The sequence below is a fragment of the Typopeltis vanoorti genome, chromosome 16, assembly GCF_054136105.1.
Source record: "Typopeltis vanoorti isolate ZY-2024b chromosome 16, IOZ_Tvanoo_1.0, whole genome shotgun sequence".
Lineage (NCBI taxonomy): Eukaryota > Metazoa > Arthropoda > Arachnida > Uropygi > Thelyphonidae > Typopeltis > Typopeltis vanoorti.
In genome coordinates, this window is record NC_143564.1 from 112,473,883 (window position 1) to 112,489,781 (window position 15,899).

At 34.6% G+C, this 15,899-nt stretch overlaps 1 protein-coding gene across 1 annotated transcript in view; it reads left to right on the plus strand.

Annotated features, from left to right (window-relative positions):
- Cbp80 (Nuclear cap-binding protein subunit 1) overlaps positions 1 to 15,899 on the plus strand; it is a 462,862-nt gene that overhangs the window by 317,594 nt on the left and 129,369 nt on the right. Inside the window, exon 17 of the mRNA XM_090406510.1 lies at positions 9,576 to 9,692. Within this exon, the coding sequence (XP_090262636.1) occupies positions 9,576 to 9,692 (117 nt within the window). The remainder of the gene's footprint in view (positions 1 to 9,575; positions 9,693 to 15,899) is intronic.

Sequence of the window (15,899 nt, forward strand, 5' to 3'; positions counted from 1 at the left end):
AGCAGTATTCCCTTTCCCAAATGTTGAAAGGTTTCGATGTGTGAAAATTAACAATACACAGATGTTATTAGGTGTTCTGGGTCTGAGCTTTTCGACATATTCATGGATATTATTCTCCTCAGAATATTTCCACTATAAAATATTTATTCATGAAAAATGCTTAGAAAACTAAAATGACAAATTCCAGAAAGACTTCTCACGGAGCATTTATTCACCTTCCGTGGAACACAGTTTGGGAAACCCTGGTGTAGAGCATCATGGTCTAATTATATTAAGGATCTAGTAAAAATAACTTCTGCAAGTAACGCAGTCGGGACTTGCAGTGCATGCTATCACCACCAAACACAGAGTACTTTTGGAAGAAAATTAATGTTTTCCACGAAAGTAATTATCTTTTGGAACATTTATATAAAGAGAGTTGTTAGACATTACTACATTAATCAAATCTAAATAGAAATGATGGACTTAAATTATCCATCTTATGGGAAATAGGTCTTCAGAAATTCCAGAATTAACTTATTAATTTAATGTTTGTGTGTGTGTGTGTGTGCATGCATTTTATTTGTTTATTTTATTTTTTATTTTTATTTATTTTTTAATCTTAAGTTATTTAAACTAGAACCTTAATATAATTAGACAATAACACTATACATCGTGTGTGTGTCATTGTTTAATATACTGGTTTCTGTTCTTTATTTTATTTAATTTGAAAGTCTTACTGAAGATTCCCTTGATACCAGGACAAAAATTTTATAATAATTAAAATATAGATGTAAGGCAAATACGTTTTATGTTATTTATTAATTAGACTACCATATTTTATATGGCTGCATATAAAAGAATTCATACAGTTAGAAAATATTGCAGGAATGCCTCTAAATACACACCCACCTTGCCACAGCTGCATTCTGTTATGCAGCTTCTCTGTGGACAAGTAAGTTTGAGAAAGATTCCCCCCCCCCCCCTTCGCTTACTGACAGCTCTTTCAGACACATGCACAGCAAAATACCCTGACATTGGATTTTAGTTTATACTAAACTAAAGTTTTACTCTAACATGGTAGTTCTTTCCATAATTTTCATAATGTAAAATACCCTGACATTTTTACTGATCTACACAACTTCAAACTCAGTTTTTGGTAGAATCTGCTGCCTTGCTAGACAGTCTAATGTGTAATCAATCCCACTGGAATGGGGTAATAATACTGCAGAGCTGCATGCTCGTGAGTTTGCATTACAATTATATAAATATTAAATGCTACTAAAGAGACATTATTTACAGAAATTCATAAGTTCTCTGCAGGCTTTGATAAGTGTAATGTACTGCTCACATTGATTGTTCTCCTGGTTCCAACATCTCTTACATCTAGTTGCATTATTAACATGGGCTCATTAAGTTATTTAAAGACTTTGAGAAGTCTAGTAAACCTCTTTCACCCATTGCACTCTCAAATTCAACCACTTGCATCAGATCTGGAGCTTCATGTTAACGTTCGTCTCAGATTGAATCTTATAAAGATTTAAATGTGAATAAAATGGTTTAAAATATACAATTAAATAAATTAGTATACTGAAGAAATTTAAAAACATTTGGTATATTTCATTAATCTGATAAAATCTGCCTGAGAGTATATGGCCCAGGCAGATTGGTTAAAGTAGTAAAATAATGACTGCACCTATAAAGATAATGAGGACTGTCTATTAAAGTATGGTGAACTACCATATTTTAATAGACTTTAATATACAATTTAATCTTTATATGCAGATTTATATAGAAAAGCTTTAACTACACATACCAGCCAATGAATTAGAAACCTTTATGCAGATACATGTAAATATCACTTGCGCAGAGTGTATTTGTAAAATTCTTAGTCGCATGCATCACCACTTGTTCTAGGCAACTAGGTCAGTCAGTAATCATCAAGAGTGTTGATCACAATAGAAAAAACGAAGAATTTTTCAGATTTCGATAAAGGACTTTTTGTGGGTGCCCATCTAACTGGAGCCACAATTTTGAAAACAGCAAACACACACACAGCAAAGCTGAGCTGATTGGTTTCTCAAAAGGTGAAATATCCCGGGTGTTTAATCAGTGGAAAAATGACCCACATTGCTTGTCTAAGAGGCATAACTGTTCTTCTAAGAAATTCTATCAGGAATGAGATCACTGCCATCTGAGAATGCTTGTATGAACAAACAGAACTTCCCCTGTGTGCAGCAACTGGCTGAAACATTTAACTCCCTATCCATATCTCATCACACTGTTCATAGTGAATTGAAGAGGATCGGTATTGGCAGTCATGTGCCTATACGGAAACCACCAATTTCTGCAAAGCTAATTTAGTGGCTGGTATGTGTAGTTTTCCATTATTATTATTATTATTGCCTGGAACCTCCAGGGAGTCAAGGACTCATCGAGGAAGCCATACATCACCCAAACCAACTGTCATACTTCCCTATAGGCCAATTATTCCACTCACTCTCTCATTGCTCTGTGAGGAAAAAACCTAGCTCTTACCCCTTTCTTGACTGCGAACAAACTTTAACGTCCATGGATGCCCCTTGTTCTCTCCCCACCTCCATATAACGAAAATTTTCATCAGACGATATCCTATAATACCTATAATACAAGTTTATAGACCTCTGTCATATCACCGCTCTTTTTCCTGTTAACCAGAGTCTGTAATCCACATATTCATAACCTAAATCCCATAATAGTCTTTGTAACTCTTCTTTTCACACTTTCCACAGCTTCTTTACCCCCTTGGAACCCAGGAGACCAAATCTGCGCACAACAGAGACGTTTTGAGGAATTTTGGCGCCTATGGCCAGGAAAGAAAATTGTGCAGTTCTAAAAAAAAAACTTAAACAATCTCAATTTTTGCGCCTATGTAAAATTCGTGCCTATGGCCTGAGCCACATTGCCCATAGCCTCACTAAGCCTCTAGCACACAATAATCCAGTCTTAAAGAGGCAAAATGACTTCCTTATCCTTATTCGATGTTTGCTTTAACATCACAATTATCCTCTGAGTTGCATTTGCAACTTTTGCTATGTGACCTTTGAACTTCAAATTCCTATCCACCATTATGCCAAGTTTATATATAATTATACATTATGCTATATACTTTTACCGTGGACATGGTTAGAAGTATATAGCATACTTTGATGTAGCCATCAGTGCTATGCACAAATAAAAATAAACAGAAAAATTTGCTATAAGTAATAACATGTACCATAACATGTTACATCTTGAAAGTTTTTTAACTTGGGTATATTATGTATTAAAGATACCAAGTAATTTTATATAAACTTGGTTTTAATCCTATTTCCCAAGTAAGTCAAGTTTGCTCCTGCACGTAGTGCAAGTCTGAGGCAACTTGTGGTAACGTGGTGCCAGTCTCAGGCAACTGGTGGTAAAGGTGGAGTAAGTTCCAATCACTTTCCTTAGAATTTTTCCCTAATGTATAAAAGTGATTGGAGCTTACTCCACCTTTACCATGAGTTGCCTGAGGCTGGCACTACGTTACCACAAGTTGCCTCAGACTTGCACTATGTGCAGGCACAAACTTGACTGACTCGTCTGTTTGCTTACTTGAGAAATAGGATTAAAACCAAGTTTATATAAAATTACTTGGTATCTTTAATACATAATATACCCATGTTAACACTTTTGCTGCCACACTACTTGGGCATAGTTTGTTACCTTACGCCAAGCATTTTCACTTCTTCAAGGTCAATACGGGTAATCTCGTTGCCAGCGGTAAGTGTCATACAAGTATATTCGTAGTTGGCTTATGAGGCTCATATATCATCTACGAGTATACACACTTTCGGTGCTAGCTCCGCACGCCAAGGATTTTCGCTTCAAGATCAGTATGGGTAATCTCGTTGCTGGCGGTAAGCATCATACGAGTATATTCGTTGTTGGCTTGTGTTGCTCATATACCAACTGCGAATATACTCGTGGTTGGCAGCGAATGTGTTAAAGAAACTTTCTACATCTATCTCTCATTTTGAGATATTATTTAATAAGGGCAAAGCACCTTGTGGCAACTTGTTTAGGTAAAATTCATAAGCTCTGTATTACTTCAACCTTGGCATTTTTAGGTCCGCCTCCCACTGACGAGACCTCAATAAAGGTCGAAACCGGTCTGAGTAGTGACCCTTGCCTTTAATGCATGGCATCATACATCTCTGCAAGGGGATGTGCTTTGCAAGGGGAAAATTCTAAGGAAAGTGATCGGAGCTTACTCCACCTGTACCACGAGTTGCCTGAGACTGGAATTGTGTTACCACAAGTTGCCTCAGACTTGCACTATGTGCAGGCGCAAACTTGACTTACTTGTCTGTTTGCTTACTTTGGAAATAGGATTAAAACCAAGTTTTTATAAAATTACTTGGTATCTTTAATACATGTTACATCTTGTTACACATAACAAAACAACACTAGTAGCTTAGAGATGCTAATTCTATCAGACATACCAGCTTTTCTACAAAGTCAAAAATGTAATAACTGAGGACTTTAGCTGAGGCCTTACCTTTGTTCCTGTTCTTATTATTCTTAAACTATGTTATTTCTTCCAGACTGGCACATTTGTAAATAAAAATAAATTTGTCTAGTAGAAGAGTCTGAGAAAATAAGTATACCACAATCATATAGCCAGCAATAGTTAGATATAGAGTCTGCTTTATGTGTGGTAGGAGGCAAGGGCAAGAAAGAAAGAAATCGGGGGACAAAATTTTAAGAAAGTAGGGAGAGTTAGAGATTAATAAGATTTGGCGAAACTTCATAAATAGCATAAGTTTTACATATGGCACAGCCCGACTGGAGAGCAGATTAGTAATAAAAATATGAAAATCTCTCTCTCTCGGATCTCCTCATGTCTGAGGACTCGTGACTTTCCTGGTGATACTTTGCGATTTCTTTCTTTCTTGCTCCTCTCTTATTGCTTATTCTAGTTTAAGTTCAGTGATTCTTGATATTTGGTCACTCCACCTGTTGGGGGGTTTTCCTCTTTTTCTTTTCCCACACAATTTACCTTGGATGATTACTTTTTCTAGGAAAACCATACATACATAATAAAATAAATAATAATAATGCTAACATAAAATTTTACAATGGCACAGTCGACAGGATAAAAATCCACATAATAATTCCTGAGAAAAGTGGATTGAGATAGTTTTGGCAAAAAGATCAGATTGTTTTATATATTTGGAAAAAATGAATGTAGATGCTAACAATAGTGACTCAAATAGTTTTAGTATGATGGAAGACAAGGAATTCTTAAGTATGTCCTCACCTTGTAGTTCCATCATTTTCAGGAAACTATCATGAGGACATATTCTTATTTCAGGTTTGTAGAAGAACTGAGGAAGGTAGGAGATGGTCTGACTTTCAGTTGTTAATCCTCCTCAGAAACCAACTAATAGGCAAGGATAAGAATTTTCTAAATTCTTCCCCCATATATTTGAAATTCAAGGCTGCTTTAACAGCAGAATATTCCAAGGTCAGGAATGTGAGCCCAAATTCATGGAAACTAAATAAGTGCATGCAAGGAAACAAGGAGAGTGTGACAGAATTTTACAATAGGTTACTGACCTAGCTAGTAGTCTGAGTGTCTCTAATGATGAAAAACCACATTTAGACTGGGCAGTCTTTCACCAATTTAAGTTAGGTTTGAGCGATGAGTTGAGGGAAGTGGCATTTAAGAAAAGGATAAAGGGCTTGGAGGAGTGCTACAATTTAGTTAGAGAAAGTGAGGAGAGAATTGAGAGATAAATGTCACAACTAGTAACATCAAAAATAAAACTAAAGTTGGTACGCCAGAAGTCAGATTCACGAGAAAGGAGGAAGAAAGTAAAACTAATCTAAAGAACCCGGTTCACAGAGAACCTGGGTCAACAGACTTTCTAGATTTATAATCGTTAAAGAAATTTATCAGACAGGAAGTGGAAAGACAACAACAGCCAATTATTAAAAGGCAGGAAGAAATAATTAACTCTTGTAAGAACTAAAACTTAGAAATTCTTATAAGTCATACAACGAGGTTAAGAACAAAGAAGGGACAAGAGAAGAAACCCCCACAAAGGTTGGGCACTTTGAAAGAAACCGTTATAGGCAAAGGAGATACACCTCGAGGAAAATACAGTATGGTTCAGATATCATACTCGCTCGTGGCAGTTCTCAAAGCTTGTCTAGCAAGGAAAAATGTGTTTCTTGTTTTGGTAACACTTGCTCCAAGATGCAGCTATGGTTAAGTACAAAGAATTATCTCCCCCCACCCATCATAATGGAAGGATCTCCTGATAGATGTGAATCTTAACACAAGCTGAAATCTATGAAGGTCTAGGCCTCAAGGTTTGAACCTTCTCTTAAAAGACACAAAGATCACCTTGTTTCAAAAATAATGTATACATTGACTTTTATATATCTGTTCTGCATGATGTGCAATGTGTTTCTTCTTTTCGGTAACATTGGCTTCAAGACATAGCTGTACAAAGTACAAAGAATTATCCTAGGATATCTTTATTAAAATCCAGATATTTCATAAGTTGAAAATATAGAAATGATTTAAAGTTAAGAAATTAATAAGGTATTTTTTAAAAGTAATTAAACATTTGTTTAGTTTTGTATGTTGTAAGCAAGAGTTATTTTTAGGTGATATTTTGTTTTTTATCTACTGAAATCCTGCTTAGAACTTTCAAAAAGTGTTGTAATGTTGGTGCTGTTTGCATGTAGCCAAACATGTTTATAAAATATGTTGTCACTTATGAGAGAAGTAAAAGTTACCACTATAATCACATTGTGAAAACTATGTACATAAACTGTTGTGGTGGAGGATTATTATAAATTCTGGTAGATTCGTGAAAAAATTATAATTAAATAAACTTTTCTGTGCTGTGAAGAAAGAATTTCATTGTTTGAAGTCCAGATATGAAACCAGTAATGATAACACACACAATAGTCAACTGAAGTGGAAGTTGCACTATTATATTTCTGAATTTGCACTGAAATAAAAAAATAATATTATGGAATATTGCTAGACATCCACCTGTTCAGGTTTTGGAAGTAGGAAAGGAACACAGCGGGAGAAAAACTGTGTAGTTTGTCTTCAATATATGAAGACTGGACAGAAATTAGAAGAAAAGGAATGGAAGACTAAGAAAGAATATCCTTGTTATAAAGAGTAAAGTTGTAGTCATTAATCCATATAGGATTTATTTCAGTTAAAGCTGAATGGAACTGTATTAATTTTCAGTTCATGTATATAGAAATGGGTCCAGTAAAGTTTGTTTTATTTGGATTCTCAGTCTGATAAGTGATTGCTAACAGTGGATATGGCCTTGGTTATTTTTTCAGAATCTTTCACATAGAAGGCAAATATGTTCTGAAATTTAAACTATTGATAAAGTTTTAAGAAGAATGTTTAGGCTTTTACATAGAAAGTTAATTCATTCTAAAGTGATATAGTGCTGTGGTTTTTAGTAGTTTATTTAATGGAGTATTGTTACTTTCATATAGAAAGTGTAGTTGTTGAAGTGCAATGGATGAAGACAAGATTATGCATACTTCAGTGTGATTTTAAAGATGCTAGAAGAATTTGACTGTTATGTTGCTGTCATATAGACTGTACTGTACAGAAGTAGTTCTTAACAAAATTGAAATCTGTAATTCTAAGGTTACTTGCTGTCCATTATCCATAGGATATGCTTTTAGCATCAGGAATCATTTGGTAGGATTTTTGTTCTCCAAGGTTACTGGTTTAAAATCTGAAAATTATTAGCAGACTTTATAAATTCATAGACTATTTTGTTCTGATATGGTGTTATGGGGTAATACCATTTAACACGTCCATGTGAGGGCAAGAGAAAGCACTTGTGTCTCATGAACAATGTATTTGTTTTAGGATATATTAGAAACAATAATGAAGGAGAATGGTATATTTGAATTACTCAAAGGTATAAATATGTGAACCATCATTAATAAGCTATGTGAGGATGGAAAATATAAAGGAAAGAACAAGTGTGAGGGTGAGAGAAAACACTTATATCTCACAAAAATTTGATCACTGGGAAATGAATGAATAATAATTAACCTTCGTGATATTATATGTGTCCTGTAAGTTGCTGAGTGAAGTGAATAGCATGTGATCCTATTCTAGACATGCCTAAGTGAAGATGATATGATAGTATAACTTAAAAAAAAAAAAAAACTTATCTAAAAAAAAGAAAGAGATTTGTTTGCAAAGTATAAATAACTAACCAATAATAAGCAGCTGTTGTATACATTTGGTAGTTCAGTAAATAAATATAGGGAGGGCTTATCCAGTGAACTAACAATGTTGATCAGGTGATTCGTTTAGGGTGGCAGGTATACATGTGGGTTGAGAGAGCAAATCATCTTGTAAAATTTGTTGTGCTTATTATGCGTATATTTCGCTTCAATTTCGAAGCGGTTTCTTTTGTTTACTGAGGATCAATATACATTTTATTCGATAATAGGATACAAATATCTGATAATTATTGGAATTATCCACACTTGCGAATCCTACATTCATTACTTTGTCAGTGGCTCTTTTGTCTTATTATTATCTATAATAGATATCTCACATATGCAGGTATTTTGTTGTAAATTAACCATTTCTTATAATACATAGAAGTATTGAGTTTTATTCAGGAAGATAAATTTTTACTACATCTGTTGTTTCCAAAGATGAATAAAAATGTTCCTATACTATGAAAAACATTCCAGCCTCAACAGAAGCTGTACTGCAGAAGCAAGAAAAACAAGTAGCTTGTTTATCATTAAATACGGTACAAAGAAATTTACAGTCTACACACTATATTTAGCAACAATCGGTGTAATTAGTGACAACTGGAATGATGCTCATAATGGAAAAACACTCCTCTCCCACAGATTATGCTGAATTCAAGCAAAACAGATTTATTGTAGCACTAAACATAGCAGCTAACTAAATACATTTTTCCTAACATCCTGTTTCAAATTTCCAGTTCCAGAGAATACGTATAACAATTGTTTATAATGCAGTCATTCAATACACACAATTTATATAAAGTGCAAATATCAATATGAGAATATATATATAACTTGCAATCAGTTTGAATTACATTTGAGATGTTCAGTATCATCAAAACACTTCACAAATGCTAATTTTACAAATAAAACACTGCTGAGAAAGTTGCAACAAACTTGCTGTATAAGCTTTGTGAAAATGTGATCGCTCAACGTGGAAGCTGCACACATATAGTGAAGCTAGTTCCTGCCAGTGGAAACTAGCAGGAACTAGCTTCACCATATGTGTGCCCATTGCAAATGTGTTAAGAACTTATGTGAATTTGTATGTTTATGAGACGTGAAAAAATAAATAAATCAGAAAGCAATTATGTTTCCTTTATAGGAACCTTTTATAGCTGAAATTAAGATTGGGTTCCTCTTCCACAGTATGCTGTTTGTTTGTTATTAGATAATCTCAGTAATTATGTTAATCATACAGAAATGTTTGGCATCTTTAAATGTCTTTTTATTTTATTATTATATTTTTTATTTTTTAGAGTCTTTGCCTGGATGGCAAGCTACCCAGCAGTTAGCAACAATTATTAAAGAAAAGTGTACACCAGAGGAAGCATTACTGGTTATTACTGATCTGCCTAATCCACTGCATGATGATGGTCAGTTCCTTTCAATAAATGTTACAAAAAGAATGAACCTGTAGTACACTTTTGCATAATCGGATATTTCCATTTAGATATTTCACATGATTAACATCACACACACACCCTCTCTCTCACTTTACATGAATCCTCTGTAGCTATAGTATTGATGCCACACCACTTTGGAAAGCCCTGGGTGTGAATCATTTAGGACAGTGGTCTCCAAAGTGTGGTACGTGTACCCCAGGGGGTACGTCAAAAAAAGTTTTATATTGATAGGAAAAAAATTAAGTAATTAATTAAAGATAAAGAATATTACTTTCTTTCATCTTTTAAACATATATCTAATATAGACAAAGACATTATAAAGATCCTGTAAGCTTAAATTTGCGAGTAGCGCACATTGGGCACCTTTGCACACATAATTGTCCGTGGCAAATCTGTCATGTTTTTTAAAACTAGGGAGTAAATCTCTTACTTCTTATCATTGCCATTGTTTGTAGAGCATCCTAGTGTTGACAAGCCCAACTAGAGAAGGAAAATTGCTTAGTTATCCTGCTATCTACAGATGACACCACAGTTGTATTAATTATTTGACTATTAGTAGTAAGCTTAATGATTTTTTTTTTTTTTTTTTTTTTTTTTTTTTTTTTTTGTATATATTGTTTCTGTGCAATTCCAACGCCTTTTTGTGCTTACTTTTATGTTTACACTATAAATGGTGAATTAATATTATCAAAATTGTTTACATTTTTTAAAAGTGTTTGATATTATCAATAGTAAATGAATGATATTTAAATTTTACAAATTAACCCTCACAAAATGAATAAATGGTTTAAAAAATTTCCTCCAAAGAAACCACGAATTGAAGATAATTATGATAGTACTTCTAAATCAGACAAACAACAAGGAAAAGATGGGATTGATTCTTCTATTCAAACAAGTTTGTTATCAGTCAAATTAAGTGATAAAAACATTAATCTGAAACTTAACAAAACCTTGCCCAAGAAAGTTCGAAATTATCAAGAAGACCACTTGAAGTGGGGATTTACATCGATGATAGTCAACAGTGAACCTGGTTGCATAGTCAACAATGAACCTACATGTGTATTGTGTCATGAAATGCTATGTAATGGAAGTATGAAACCATCATTATTAGTAAGACATTTAAAAACTAAACATCCTGAACATGAACACAATTTTACAATTCTTTGAACGATGTTTGAATTTGTTGGATTCTCGATCCAACAACTTAAAGAAATTTACTAAAATTAACGATAAATATTTGGAGGCATCTCTTGAGGTTGCATTTTTAATTGCAAAAGACCAAAAGCCTCACACCATTGGGGAAACACTTGTACTCCCAACCGCCACAAAAATGGTAGAAATAATCCATGGAAAAGAATATGCAAATAAACTATTGGTTTATTTGCATATTGGTAGGCGTATAGAAATCATTGCAGATAATTTAAAGAAGCAATGTATTGCAGCATCAGAAGCCATCAAACCAGAATTTCAAGAAATTATGAAAGAAATGCAAGGCCATTTTTCACATTAAATATTGTAATAAATATGTTTGTAAGCTGTTAATAAAAATAATGTGTAAAAATATCTAGCGTTTTTAATTATTATATGATGATACAAGGCCTATTTCCTCTTTATAATACTTATTACAATAGAGTTTTGCTCAATCAATTGGGGGTACACGCTATTTATTTTTTCTGTCTTGGGGTGTGTGACCAAAAAACAAGTTTGGAGACCACTGATCTAGGAAGTGACAAACCTTTCTAATATCAAATCATACTGTTCATGTCTGAATAGTATAATTTACTTGCAGTCTCAGTAGAGTGAATCAGAGAAAAACAATGATTAAAGCTTTGCTTCTGAAAACAGAAGTGATCCCCCTTTGCAGAAATTTGCAAGTCAGGAAAAATAATGCAACATAATAGACTTCAAAATTTAAGAACATGCCTCCAGACTCATTGAAAGATGGGATGGACACCTCAACTCTAAACTCACTCCCACATGCACACATGCACAAGGAAAATGAAATGAAACTATAAAAATATCCTTTATCCTAGATATTTTTCCTGGAGAGAAAGAGGTGGACAACAGCTGTCTAGAATTCCCTAAAAAAAGGAATAAACCAAGACCAATAAAAACATCATCATGTATCACTGGAAGTCAGGTAAATCCACCAAAAATGAATATACAGAAATGTCAGTGACATCAAGTCCCTCTTTCAGGAGACATGCTTAAAGACTAGTGACGATTCTATATTATGGAATGTTCTCCATCGTCTTGAAGAACTGCGTAGGAGATGGGCCTACCTACCAGAACAATTGGCATCCTTATGAACTCTTGCACTACTTTTGAACAAGTCCCTCTCATTACTAACAGTCAGTTGCCACCTACTTCTCAGTAGGACATTATGCTGCATCTACTTTTCATCCAGTGCAGATATATCCCAGGATAGTCTTGATGACTTCATGTTGCAGTTGCCACCGCTATACTTGTAATGGGGGAGGGGGGAGTTAAACGGCCACAACATTCTGTGGATGGTGAACAAACTAACATCAGAGGGCAAGGGATGGAAGTGGGGGAAGGGATGGGGGTTGTGAAATGTATGCTTGATTAATCTCAGGAAGCAATTGCCTTCTTCCATAAATATACTGCCATTGATTTCATAATCTACTCACCTTTCTCTCTCTCTTTCCCCATATAAGTTATCAGTTTCCACTTTTTAAGTGGAAAACTGATAACTTATATGTGAGTAATTATGTTTCTATGCTATATCGATGAGAAGAGAGAGATTTAAAATATGCTCTGGCTCATAGATCATAGCTGGGATCATCAATCCTTAGAATGATGGGTGGTGGTTTGAAACAATTAATGAAAGTAAAGTGGTTAGGATTGCTATCAAAAAGTTTTATCATATAGTTTTATTTATTATTTTCATTTTTCTAGTACATTTAAACAGAACCTCCCTAGCTTATTTGTGATTATAGTACCATTTGGTTGAAATGACTTTGAATTCCATCTTAAATGCAAATAACTTTTATAAGCACTTATCAGCTTTTCAATGTGTCACCTGGTGGATAACACATTGTATAAAGTACGTGAAAGTAGCTGGGTTTCCAACCTGCAAACTCTCATTTTTCGTGCTGTTGAACAGATAACCAGAGAATAAATGTAATTTACAGATATGGAATGTACAGATAGAAATAACTCTCATATTATATCATTAACTAACTTTTATGGAGTTAAGTTACTTGGCAGTCACTTCTCTGTTTAGAGCACCTGTTCATGGAGGGAGGAGCTTTCCAGTAATGGTGCTGGTCCTTTTCATTCTTTCTCTATTTCTTTACTTTTAATCCTGTATTCACTCTACTTTATTGGAATCCAACACCCTGCAGCCATGTTTGCCATGCAGTACAACCCATGATGGACATCTAGAAAAGAGATTCCTGTTGGCCTGCTTTGCTATAATCCCTGTTTTGGCAAGATGGTCAATCCTGCATGGCCGGGCTAGGATCATATGGCTAGTTGTCTTGTATACAAAGGTTAGAAGTGTTGCATTAAGTCTCCTTCTCCATTGTCCAGGACAAAGCCTAAAGATTTAATGAAAAAAGTATTTTTAAGGCTACTGTAGTTTGGTGTCCTTAATGTACTACATTACTATAATTGTCAAACAAGATGGGAACATTAAGATGAACGAGGTTATCATATTCAGAACATTGCATTGCACCTACCTCGCTTCAAATACCTGAAATGACAGTAATTGTTTAGAGCAAGCACAAATCATTCAAAATAATCTGTTCACAAGAATTTAAATATGAACCAAACCCCAAAATGTTAAAGAACTATGCAGTACATAAGAAATTAATAGGACACATGTAAATTGTGAAGATAAAAATCCAAAATACTGTAGATGTTTTAGAAGTATATTGAATGCTAACTAAAATGAAAGCATTCTACAGAAGATGGATGAGTTAAAATGGCATGCAGGTTTGGATATATATTCAATTATGAAAGAATGTCATACCTCTAAATGGGCTTTTAACCTTTTTTTACCTCATCTATATATATATTCACGATATATTCTATATATGATTATAGAGAAACCTGTGGAGAATTCGTGACTAAAATTAACACACAGTAGTAGGTTTTTTATTACATAAATATTTCGTCCTAGGTATCTTAGGACACCATCAGTACAGTAGAACAATACTAGGAATGACACAAGGGATAGGGGTGCATACATACAATGGAATCCAAATTGCGTGCAGTGGCACGTTGCGGCTGAACTTAAATTAGATTAAATTGAATGAAATTACAGTTGAGTTATTTTTACACAATTTTGTATGACAATTTCCAATACTTTAGGGATGGCAAGAGCATCATTGTGGTTTAGATTTGGTTGGCGAAGTAGGGCTTCAGCACTATCTATATATAAGCGTTCATATTTATATGAAGATCTGTGTAGGAGTTTTGTCTTTTCCCAGTGGATCTTGTGGTTTGGGTTTTTATCGAAAATTATTTTTGCTATTTCAAAACGAAGTTTGTTGACTTCAATACTGGGAAGGTGGCTGATGTTTCTTTCAATGTTGTGTATGAAATCTAGATATGGGAGACATTTAGGGGGAATGGTTTGGGCCATAAGTTTGCCATTCCCCCAAACCTTCAGTTCTAAACATTCCACCTTCAGAATTGAAGGCTCTTACTTCCTTAAAACATAATAAAAACATAATCATCACGAGAGCTGACAAAGGAAATACCACAGTGGTTCTGGATACTGTTGCATATGACCAAAAAATGAATCTATTATTCCGAGACTGAAATACTTATGCAAAACTTGATTATGATCCCACAAAAAGACAGCTGAAGAAACCGAACAAGTTACTTGATGAAACAAAGTCTTTAGATGAAGAAACTTTCAAAAAACTCAAGACATATCATGCTAGACCTCTGAGAATATACGGTTTACCCAAGCTTCACAAGAACAACTTCCCACTCAGGCTTATCATTGATTCAATTAGCAGCCAGACTTACAAGTTATCAAAATTTTTATCCTACCTTCTCCATCCCCACATAGGCCATTCAACCTCTTCAATAAAAAATTCCACAGAATTTCATGCCAAAATAAAAGACTTTCAACAGCTGAAAACTGACTTGCTAATTAGCTTCGACATCATCTCTCTCTTCACCAATAACCCCCCATAAAGAAACTGTAGACCTGTTAAATCAAAAATTTCCATCAGATATTGTTGAACTTTTCAACACTTCCGGTTACTTCACATGGAATGGAAAAATCTATAAGCAAGAGGAGGGAACAGCAATGGGGTTCCCCTTGTCACCCAACTTGGCAAGCTTGTTTATAGAACATCTTGAAGAAAAAATTATTGCGTTTAAACCCAAACCAAAACTCTGGCTTCGACGTGCTGATGATATCTTCGCAGTCTGGAGTCATTCTGAACAAGAGCTACTTCAGTTTTTAGATAAAATCAACCTTCTTCATCCACTCATCAAATTTACATTAGAAAAAGAATTCCCACAGGGCATCCCTTTTCTGGATTTACACATCCAAAAAAAAAAAAAGAAAAGAAGACAGTTCCATCTCCACCTCTGTCTATCGCAAGCCGACATTTTCAGGTTGCTATATTCACCATACTTTTGCTCACCATCCCTCTTAGAAATTTGGCATCATTAAATCATTGGTAACCAGAGTACACAGATTTTACTCCTCCGAGGATTCTCTAAAACAAGAATTGGAAATAATCAAAAGCACAGCCACTCTAAATGGATACAATCTCAAAACAACTCAAAAAATCATCAGCAACTTCTCTACACATCAACCTAGACAAGAACAAGCCCATAGGATTCCCATACCTTATATCAAAGGCATCTCCGAACAGCTCTCGAAAATTATGAAGAAATACAATCTTACTACCACCTAGAAACACATCAACCAGATCCACAACCTGTTACCTTCGTCCATAGACAAACTTTCACCTATGCTACTACCTGGTGTATACAAGGTTCCATGCTCCTGTAAACTCTCTTATTATGGACAGACAGGCAAATCAGTTTTTAAACGCATTTCAGAACATCAAGACCATATCCGCCTCATCAAACCGCAAAAAGCAGGCCTCGTTCAACATGGAGTTGAAAACCCAAACCACAAGATCCACTGGGAAAAGACAAAACTCCTACACAGGTCATCAT